The sequence below is a fragment of the Vombatus ursinus genome, unplaced genomic scaffold (assembly GCF_900497805.2).
Source record: "Vombatus ursinus unplaced genomic scaffold, bare-nosed wombat genome assembly UNPS02014797.1, whole genome shotgun sequence".
Classification (NCBI taxonomy): domain Eukaryota; kingdom Metazoa; phylum Chordata; class Mammalia; order Diprotodontia; family Vombatidae; genus Vombatus; species Vombatus ursinus.
The window spans coordinates 15913073-15924612 of NW_020954575.1; the positions used below are offsets into that span (position 1 = coordinate 15913073).

The 11540-nt window shown below is 37.3% G+C and overlaps 1 protein-coding gene across 5 annotated transcripts in view; it reads right to left on the minus strand.

Moving 5' to 3' along the window:
* NBR1 (NBR1 autophagy cargo receptor) overlaps positions 1–11540 on the minus strand; it is a 32492-nt gene that overhangs the window by 19622 nt on the left and 1330 nt on the right. For all 5 annotated transcript variants that reach the window (XM_027870600.1, XM_027870597.1, XM_027870599.1 and 2 more), the window contains exons 2-5: positions 6268–6378; positions 5284–5346; positions 4280–4298; positions 2671–2693 (exon numbers count right to left, since the gene is read on the minus strand). In XM_027870600.1, the coding sequence (XP_027726401.1) occupies positions 2671–2693; positions 4280–4298; positions 5284–5346; positions 6268–6369 (207 nt within the window). In that variant the 5' untranslated portion in view covers positions 6370–6378. The remainder of the gene's footprint in view (positions 1–2670; positions 2694–4279; positions 4299–5283; positions 5347–6267; positions 6379–11540) is intronic.

Here is an 11540-nt window from a genome sequence, read left to right on the forward strand (position 1 = left end):
ATATTATTTTAAAAAACTATATTAGAGATCAATGGTTCCCTTTCTATGGGTTCTGGACACCAGGGTAGGCATCCCTTGGAGTTACTGTAAAAGGTTCATCTCATGAAATGATTCAGAATAATCAATAAACATACCTTCAGTAGATTGAATGACTCATTAATAGATGTACTAATGTTAAAAAATGTATATGATATCATACTGCTAGATTAAATATAAACAAATTTAAATGCATTACTGAATTTAGCAGCTTTTTGTTACTAAGCATTTTCTTACTCAAGGGATACTAATAATACTGGAAATATTGGAGCCAGAATATCCAGACTGCCCCACTAAAGTCTAAAACTTTCTATTACATCATGGTTATGTGAGATTTTGTAGAAACTGAATTAAAACTATATTAGATAACCATATGACAAAAAAGGATACTTTTCAGTTAAATGCTTAGATGTCCATAAAAAAAAAAAAGCCTGAAGTAGTAACAATAGATTGACCGGTTACCTTTACTGTTGAGGTATAAATATAGGAGCTTAATGAATGAAAAAGCATTAATTAAGAGCTCACAATGTGCCAGGTACACTTCTTTTTTTTTTTTCCAGATACACTTCTAAGCAATGAGTATACAAATGGAATAAAAATAAAAATAAAAAAGTCAGTCCCTGCCCTCAAAGATTACATTCTAGTATGGGAAGGCAACACATAAAGAGGAGTGGTGGTCTTAAACCTGTATATAAAGCTGGGAAGTCATAGAAATGGTAGGTAGACCTATAAGGAAACTGATGGACATGTCAATCACTTGATATGTATGTATCAGAGGCCTACAATGTGTGTCAGGCATTGTGCAAGACAAAGGTGATACAAATAAAATGAAACAACCTCAATTTGCAAGTTTATATTCTAAAGTGAGAAAGAACTACATATATAACTAAAGAGAATAAATACAAATAAATAGAAAGTATTTAAATACAAGGTAGTCTGAGAGGAAGGGCACTAGCGGTTGGGAGAAGGGATCCAGAAAAGCTTCATGTACAAAACAGTATTTGAGCTACATCTTGAGGGAACAGAGGGATTCTGCGAGGCAGAGGGGAGGGAGGAAGGGCATTCCAAGCACAGGGGATGGAGAGCATGAGGAACCGAGAGAAAGCCAGTTGGGCTGGATCATCAAGGGGGGAGTGACCCACAGTGAGACTGGAAAGATAGGTTGGGGCCAGGTTGTGAAGGACTCTAAAAGCTAAACTAACAGAAATGATCACGATGATTTGATAACTGCTCTCACAGTTGGTCCTACATAGTTGTAAAAGAATGAAATGCAGGAATTCTCAAGTCCAGATGGTTATTACCTTTAACACACTAACATGTTAGTTGTGAAACCCTGTAGCTAGGACCTCCAAGCTGGGCCAGGGGAGCTAATATTGTTGGCAATGAACAAAGGAGACAACCATAAAGGCTTTAGATCTGGTTTTCAAATCAAGAGAAGGTAGGAAGAAGGCCAAGACGAGTTGATCAAGATTAAAAGATTAAGGGAACTTCTTGGAATAACAAGTAAAAGTGAGGGCAAGAAAGAATTAATTTATTTTATGATTTATACTTCCAAAAAGGACTTACGCCAGCAAGCAAAATGAATACACATATAAAATCAGACAATATGACCTAACTAAGATGGAGTTAAAAAAACAGATATACAAAGCACCTAGTATGAGGAAGTTGATCACTGAATTTACAGTAGCTCTGAACTTTCTGGCAGCTAAGGCAAAGGAGGAAACAAACTAGATTACACAGTCATTGTCTGATAAAAGAAAGCACACCTACTCATATGGAGAAACTTCTAGATTCTAAAGACTGACCTTCCACAACTCAGAAGTACTGAACAGGGAAACTTAGGAAAAGGTCAGAATACCTACAACCAAGAAAAAGTTTAAACAAGGATTCTTAGGGACAGAACTGAGGGGCAACTGGTTGAGCTGGTGAGGTATATAGCTATCTAGATAGTATTTCTGCCCAAAAGCCAGAAACGATAGGCCTGAGGCTCACATAGGAAAGAATCTTGCTCCTTCTAAGACCAAAGGGGTGTCACATGGTTATTTCCAGCTCTTAATCTCACGAAAGAAATAACTAAAACTTGGACTGGAAAATGGAAAGGAAGAACTATCCAAAAGACAGATAATCCCCAAGGTATAAGGTCTAGAAAAGGGTCTATGGATCAGAAAGGGAAAAGAGAAAACAGGAAAAAACCTCCCCAATTCTCTAAATTTGTGCTGGGCAAAATGAGACTATACTTGTTATTCACTTCAACTGTGTACAGTTTCAAGCTACATTTCCTCCACACTTGAGAAAAGTTTATAGTATACTGAAATTGACTAAGCATGAGTGGGAGGAAACAAAGTGAAAAAAGATCTTATGTGACTAAGGGAGCAAAGTTTCTGGAGGAAAAAATTTTCTTTTTTAGTTTCTTGAGTGGCAGTAGCAAAACATTAACCCAAGATCAGCAACACAATAGTGAACCCAACTGGGGAATCCTCTATGTTGTGGGTGGCCCTCTTCATTGGAGTCTCCATAAACAAATTTCACTATATACCTAGACATGCACTCTTCTCAGTGAATTTGGAAATTCAGGTCCGATTTTCTAATCAATATATACATGTTTAAAAAGTTCTTTGAAAATGAGAGTGATACCTTAAGGGCTTCTTCATATTCTCCTACAACATAAAAAGAAATACACATGAGTATTTATACAACAACTCAAAATAAGATTTTAGAAAGCATAAGTAGTCCTTGAAATAAGAACATTTAACTTCTCAAAAACCTATACACAAGAATATAGTAGAAGCTGGCCATCTGCTGTGACCCCTTCCTTGCCCCACTACCTTCATGATTCTGAAAGGCAGTTATCAAAACTCCTTAACCACCCAGACTTCTTTACCCCTTCCTAAAGCTCAGAGAAGGTCAGGCGGTTCAGGGATCAAAGAGGCTCAGGGTTATCATTTTAGCTACATTAAGAGTTAAATAGGCTTTCATGGGGTGATCTGGAAACCTAATCATTATTCACATTGTTTTCATGGGGAAATTAATTCTAAGTTCCAGTTTGGTGCTTTTATTGTTGAAAACTTGGGGACTGCCTATGTATCAAGTCAAGATTATATGACATCATTAGAGCAATAATTCAATGTATTACAAATCAGTAGGCCCAGTATTCTTAAAATTCTATAACACACACACACACACACACACACACACTAGAACCTATCCATGTATAACCTCTGAATTCATGCTAGGTGCCTACTTTGTAAATTCAAATAACAGATGAGGTCCTCTCAGTAACCCAATGTGCTTGGATTAGATCCAAGATGAATTTACTTTCTCTCTCTCACAACTGAAATTCTAAGTTCTTTTTTTTTTTCTTTTGGGGGGGGTAGGCAATGGGGTTAAGTGACTTGCCCAGGGTCACATAGCTAGTAAGTGTCAAGTGTTTGGTCTGAGGCCACATTTGAACTCAGGTCCTCCTGACTCCAGGGCTAGTGCTCTGTCCACTACACCACCTAGCTGCCCCTTGTCGCAACTGAAATTAAGGCAAACTGAGGCAACAAAGTTCTGAGCACATTCAATTTACTGGTAAAGTTAGCAGTTACCAATTAAAAAGGGGTTTTGAGTTCCTCAACAAGCTAAGAGGCCTCAAATGAAGGCTGATGCATCATTTTTACAAACAAAAGGAGAAGCATCCAAGAAAGTCGAAAGCAGCATCATAGATGAAAAAAACAATACGATCGGTTACAAAACCTGAAACATCAGATATGATGACTGAATGGAAATAGAGAAGGCAGGGCTAACAACCCCTCCCTTCCATCTCATCTCCAGGAAATTCTGATTGATTTAATCCACCTGCAATAAAAGATTTCCTCTAATTGGTCAAGAACAGCTGGTATAGAGGTTTCTTTTAATTAAAATGATTTATAGGGAAATTGAACTTTTAAACTTAACTCTGCAAGGGAGGTTGAACTTCTGAACTTACAAACTTCTGAACTTAACTTGGATACAAGAAATGTGATTTAAGCAGTTATACAAAATGACAGTGGTTGGTACAGAATAGAATCAATTTCAAAATAGAATCAATTTGATTTTTTCAGGCACACACACACACCCCCATATTTTTGTACTGAGTAATGCTGTAGCAAGGCTCCAGTACTAATGAAAACATGTAAACCAATAATCTTCCCCACAACCAGGTCTCCCAGGTATGGACTGATGAACATAATAGTTTACCCAAATAGTAAAAGACAAGACTCACCTTGGCTATTGATGGACACCTATAAAAGAGAAAGAACAACATAATAGAAATGTATCATTAATTGAGCATTTTATATTGTTACCAATGACCACATAATACAAAGGCAAAATTTTAGTGACTCCAATTTCCCCTGGGAAGGTAGGTGGTGCAACAGATGGAATACCTGGCCTGAAGTCAGCAAGACTCATGTTCCTGAGTTCAAATCTAGCTTCAAACACTTGCTAGTTATGTGACCCTGGGCAAATCACTTAACCCTTTTTGTCCCAGTTTCCGCATCTATAATCATTTAACAGCTCATTGCTGGAGAAGGAAATAGCAAACCACTCCAGTATCTTTGCCAAAAAAACCCCAAATGAGGTCACAGAGAGTCAGACATGACTTAAACAACAGAGCAACAACAATATTTCCCCACACTCTAGCCTTTCGTTCATTTATGTGTGAATTTATAGACAATGTCAGTTAGAGGCAGGTAAGTGGTACAGGAAATAGAGCTCTGAGCTTGCAGTTAGGAAGATCTGAGTTCAAATCCAGCTTCAGGCACTTACTGTGTGACCCTGGGAAAGTCACTTAACCTGTTTGCTTCAGTTTCCTCAACTATAAAATGGGAACAATAACAGCATCTACCCTGAGGCTTGCTGTGAGGAACAAATGAAATAATGTCAAGAATTTAGAACAGTGCTTTGTATATAGTAGGCACTCTTTATATATGCTTATTTCCATACCACTTTTCCCCTATCTGCTTATGTATTTAGGATTAAGACAACTTAGCAGAATATAAAGCAGTAGCTATATTAATTTTTCTTTTTTCATTTTCCTTCCTTCTCTGTGTCCCAACCCTATGTCATTTTCCCCAAGTCCCTACTCATGGATACCCGTTATCAATCAGCACTTCACCCAAACTACACGCTATTTTCTGAAGCTGTTGAGCCCTGTTTTACTTTCTGAGAAATAAGATAAAATCACTGTCTAATAAAATCAGCAATAGGTACTATAATATACTTTACCTCTTCACTATCCTCATCTAGGTATTTTATCTGAATGGTGTTCAGATCAAATGAAACTTTTACCTGCAAGTGAGAACACACACATTATGCAATTTGAGAATCAAAATAACTTTCAACTTTATCTATTACAAGAAAAACAAGAAACATCACATTTCAGAAAAACAAGAAAACAAGATCCAATTTCTAGGCAATCACCTCTTCAGGTAACTATTTTAACACAATTACCTGCTGAAAGAAAGGGGCTGGATTACATGATCTATGAAGGTCTTTTACAGCTTTATGATTCTTTTAAGGTGACTCTTTATGATACTATGCTCAAAAGTTGAATCTGAATTAAGCAAAGGTTCCTGTTAGATAAACTCTGCTACACAGGAAGTAAACATTTACTCCTGAAACCCAGACAAACATGGTAAGTACAAAGGTCAAACCAAGAATGGGAAAAGCACTATCAAACAGAAAAGAGCAGGTGGCCTACCACTTAAGCACTACAGGTAGGGATATTCCTTTTCAACTTTGGAACAAGTCACCTATGACTTAGCAATAAAGTAATTGATCAGTTCTTACAAAGTTCACAATGAATACTGACATATCTACTCTAATGCATAGGAACATTCTACCAGAGCATAAGCAAGATAAAATCTATACCAATTCATTCCACATACTGTTCATTTTCAAAAATCTTTTAGAAGTTCTCCAAATCCCTCCCATATTATAAAAAAAAACACTCACAAAACCTTCTGTCTCCAAAGTAACTATTATTCTTCAAAGCAGCTCTTTTTAAAAAGAATCCACTTTCTAATTCCCAACTAAAACATTTAATATAAGAAAAGGAAGCAGTGACCTACTTTCAAAGAAATTTTTTCATAATGGCTAAAATTGGTAAATATAACAACTTTTAAAACCTATGAAGTTGCACTATTAAAAATAACTGTCTTTGGAAAAACTTTCATTTAGGTAAAGGGGAAGAAAAATAAAATCACTCACCATTGCTTCCACATCAGCCCACGTTGTATTTTCTGAGTCTGAAACCAGGAAGCTTTGTGTTTCATTTTTAAAAGTCACATTGAGATTAACCTGTGGCTCCATGCTTTGGGGCTAAAGGGGAGAAAAAAGTAAAATATTTCAGAAAGTGCTTTACAAAAGAAATGAATGCTAACTTTGTGATGACAAGGATATAGTTTCACTCAAATCCCTAAGAAACAAGAACTTGTATCTCTATAAAGCATCCATTCCCCAATGGTAAGTGGTCAAAGGATATAAACAAAAAACTCTAACAGAAAAATCACAAAATAATAACCATATGAAAGATTACTCCAAATCACGAATAAGAAGAATGTAAATCAAAACATCTCTGAGGTTTCACTTCATGTCCAACAAAATAGCAAACATGAAAATTGTAGGTGTTGGTGAAATTGGGAATGGTTCCAACCACACTGGAAAATGATATGAAATCATGCTGAAAAAATAAATAACATGTCCATACAAAAAGTGCTGCTAGAGATCCCACTGCTGGGCACATATATATACCTGAAGGAAATCAAAGTCAGAATGGTCCTACACACATCAAAATATTTAAAGCAGCACTTTCTGAAGTAGCAAAAAACTGGAAACAAAATAGATGCCCATCAAATAGGAAATGGTTAAACAAATTATTATACAAATGTAAAGGAGTATTACTGCAATGTAAGAAAATACGAATATGAAGAATCAAGAGAACAGGAAGACTTACATAAACTCACAGAGAGAACAAAGTAGAATCAGGAAGATAACATACATAATGACTAACACTGTAACTAGGGGGAAAAATTAAACACATTAATATAATGACCAAATCTGGACCTAAAGAAGAGATGAGAAATTCTCTTCTCTCATTTTTGTACAGAAAGGGGATTTTGGGTATGAAGGCCAAGTCGAGAAGCATGTATTAAACACCATCTGTAAGTCAGGCACTCTGTTATGCACTGGGGAAACAAAAAAAGGTCAAAGACTATCCCTGCTCTAGGGGAGTCTACAATCAATGGAATATTGCATTTATTGATGTAGAGGTTAGTTTTGCTTAACTTCCTCCCCCCCCCCTTGTTCTTTTAGATTATTGTCCCCCTAGGGATGATTCTCTGAGTGGGGGGGGGAAGCATATCTGGAAATGAAGATGATGTAAAAACAAAAGATATCCAATAAAAAGGTTAAAAAGGAGTGCCAACACTATAGCACAAAACCCTCTGCTTTAGAAAGCAACATACATCACCAATGGGGCAGGAGGGAAGAAATCTCTGCATAAGAAACGTGACTTTTTTCTTTTAGGCAACTGGGGTTAAGTTACTAGCCCAACTAGTAAATGTCAAGTGTCTGGTCAGAAGCTGGATTTGAACTCAGGTCCTCCTGCTTTAAGGGCCAGTGCTCTATCCACTGCACCACTTAGCTGCCCCAGAAACATACTTTTTAAAATCTTAATTTTTTTTATCACACCTGAAGAAAGTTATTCAGCATGTGCAAAAAACAAGAAACAAAAAACAAAAACCACACACTTAAAAACATTATTAGACCTTTCATAATCATTAATTTGAGATTCAATTCCATATATTCCTTGGGGCACCATCATCATCCTTAATTGAATTTCTCCATCCATTGATTATTAATGACTGCGGTATTAGGAAATAGTCTACTACAGCTAAAGGCATTTTTATCTTCTATACCAGGTATGTGGCATTAAGATATTACCTTGAGAGGACAATTAACCTGAGTAACTTTAATACTGTTTTTCATAAACAGGTTTTTTAAGGGGGGGATGGCGGAGGGCAGTGGTTACAGGTGACTTGGAAAATTTCTTGAGTCTCTATGAAATAATTTAAGTAGCTTAAAATCAAATGTAGAAATGCCCTAGCTATGGACACCATGCTTATACTCTCCTGATCTTGAAATCACATCTGCCATATGTCCTATTTCTGCAGTGAATTTCACTCAAATTCTTATCCAAAACAAGTTTAACAAATTATCCACTCTAAGGTTTTAATGAATAACACCTCAACAGGACATGCCTCCCCAGGGTATCTATATTTTAGAAAGAAATATGCTACAAGAATGACTTTCTAATGATGGATTTTTAGATACTATAACAGCCTATTGGGAAAATAATGGGAAAATATTTAGACATAGAGTAAGTCTTCATAGTGACCCTTCAATTATACTCATAAATCACAAATATTCCATCTACACCTCAACATGCATCAGTGTATGTGATTGACTCCTTGTATTCATTTATTCATGCATTCAATAAAAAGAGAATTATTTTTTAAAAAAATCAAATGTAGATTGTGAAGAGCTGTAAGAACTAGACTAAGAGTCAGTAGCAGTGAGGAGGATGGGATCTGAAAGGAAAAGCCCTTGAACTTTCCCACAAATTTCAGCAGCCCAGATTACAGGTGCTTCCGACAAAGGCATCTGGCCTACCCTAGCCCACCTAGATTACTTAATTAGTTTACTTGCCACTCCTCAATCCCATCTAGACCCTTTCTTGGTTACCTCCAGATCACCCCAGGCTACTTGCCACTCCTTCATCCCATCCAGATCTTCCCAGTCTCTGCATAAAAGTTATCAGTCCCATCCTCATCAAATGAGCAGGTTCACTTAGAATCTGGCCTCTCACATTGGTGTCACAAATACTGCAGACTCACTAGTAATCTTGCCCACCCAACCAGTGTGATAATAATGAAAGAAGGGCTGAGTGGTCGAATTCTTTCGAGGCAGACCTCCACCCTGTACCCTTGCCTTTTGGTGTTCCTAGCACCTCTAGACTGCAACAGTACTAGGTTCTAGTTCCAGTTTACCACTTAACCATATAACCTACAGAAAGTCACAACCTCTTTGTACCTCAGTTCCTTCATCAATAAAATAGGCAAATCTTCATCTGCCCAATCATTTAGGGTTAGATACGACGGGATGGGATTCAGAATTAGGAGGTCTGATAAGGTTTGATAGATTAGACAGACCCTAGAGCAGGGGTGGGGAGGCCACAAGTGGCCCTCTAGATCCTCAAGTGTGGCCCTTTGCAGAATCCAAACTTCACAGAAACAAATTCCCTTAACAAAAGGATGTGTTCCATAAAACTTTGGATTCAGTCAAAAGGCCCCTCCCAAGGACCCAGAAGGTCACATGTGGCCTCAAGGCTGCAGGCTCCCCACCCCTGCCCTAGAATTATTGTGAAGTTCACTTAACAAAATTTATGTGGAAACTCCAGGTATGGAGGAAAAAGCACCAGCTCTGGAATCAAGAGAAACCTGAGTTTGAACCCCAGCTCCATAATTCACTGTACTATGGGCAAGTCATTTAATTTCTTTTGGCCTAAGACTTATCTCATTTACAAAATGGGGACAATGCTCCATTTATTCCCTACCTCTCTTTGCTGTTTTAAAGAAAGCACATTATCAATCATGACATTGGGCTATATAAACATGTTGTTATTATTATTATAAACCAGTTTTTTTAAAATAAAATGTCTTTCTTTTCCACAAAGTTGATAAAACCTAGTAAAGCAATATACTAGACAGGGTGTTCTCATTAAAGAAGACCCTATACTTCTTGAATTTGAGAGATTTCTTTTGAGCTAATGATAATTTATCAAAGCAAAACTTTCTCCAACCTAGGCTCAATTCATTAACAAAATATTGCCATATTTCTAGCTCCAACCTTGTTGACACCTATAATTCATTCAAGTATGAACATGTAGGTTCAACATCTACACTTGAAAAAACTAATACACACCTTAATGATCTCCCAGGAGTTTTACAAAGGACTAGGACTCATGATGAAAAAGGCTATCTACCTTCAGAGATAGAACTGATGAACTCTGAGTGCAGACTTGAAGCATATTTTGTTTTTCACTGTTTTTCTTGTCTTTTTCTTTCTTTACAACATTGCTAATATAGAAATATGTTTTGCATGACTTCACATGTATAACCGGCATCCTACTGCTCGCATTCTCAATGGGTGGGGAAGGGGCATAAGAGAGTAAAAATTTGGCACTTAAAATTTTTTAAATGTAAAAAAATAAATAAACAACGAGGGGAAAAATTAAGTTAGAGTCACCTACAAGATTCTGCTTCTAAGAGATGGATGGTCTGGTGTTCTATACCTACTTCCAAATTTCAAATGGGTTTCCATACTTTGACAATCTCAGTCTAATGTTTACCAAACTAACTGTACCCTTCCTTGTTTCTCATGTCACACAAATAGAAATACACAAAATCGTCTGGGATTCAGCCAATAATTTTACCAATGGGATAAAAAACAGGAAGTGAGAGTGTGTGTTGAGGAGAGAGGTAAGGACAGTTCTTGCGCTTTTCTAGGTCTTTGGTTTTTTATGTTTCTCTTTCAGAAGCCTCAGTAATCAGAAGATCTTCCAGAAGATCAGTAATCAGCAATCTCCTTTTAATAGTAATCTCAGATCAATGTGCAAATCAGCCCAAGAAGTTGGCCCAACCTAAATTAATGACCAATGTAGCCAAACAGACTATTCATCTCATATCTAGAAGTTCAGTATTTGAAGTCAAGAGCACTGACTCAGGACTACTTGAGGTAAACCACATTTCCTCTTTCTGTTTCAAAACTAGGCTGATCGACAACAGGAGTACCTAGGCTCTAATTTCTTTTCAGCACTAGAACTGTGATTCATTGCCATAGGAGCTCCTGATGTATAATTCCCTCTTCTAAAAAATATTCAACACCCCTAAAACTTATAGCAGAGGTTCCTAATCTTTTTTTTTGTGTGTGTGCCACAGACTCCTCTTTGGCAGACTGGTGAAGCCTATGGGATCATGAAAGAATCAAAGGGTGGAAAATATGTATATAATTCCTTTTTTTCCCCATTCAGGTTTATCGACTCCTCCGAATCTATCCAAAGACCCCTTGGGAGTTCATGAACTCCAAGTTAAGAACCCTTGTATAGTCCCAGAGAATTGCCTGGGGTGAAATCAGTCAGGCAATAAACATTTATTAAGCTTCTACAGTGTGCCAAGGATCATGCTAAGCGCAGGGGATATAAGGAAAAGCAAAAACAGTTCCCGCCCTCAAGGAGCTCATAGTCTACTAGGGGAGACAACATGCAAAGACCTAGGTACAAACAAGGCAAGGACTGGGTAAAGGAAGGCAATCTCAGAGGGAAGGCGCTACCATGAGGAAGTATGAGAAAGGCTTCCAGGAGAAGACGGGATTTTAGCTGGGCCTTGAGGGAAGCCAGGAGGCGAGAACTTGAACTTGGGTCT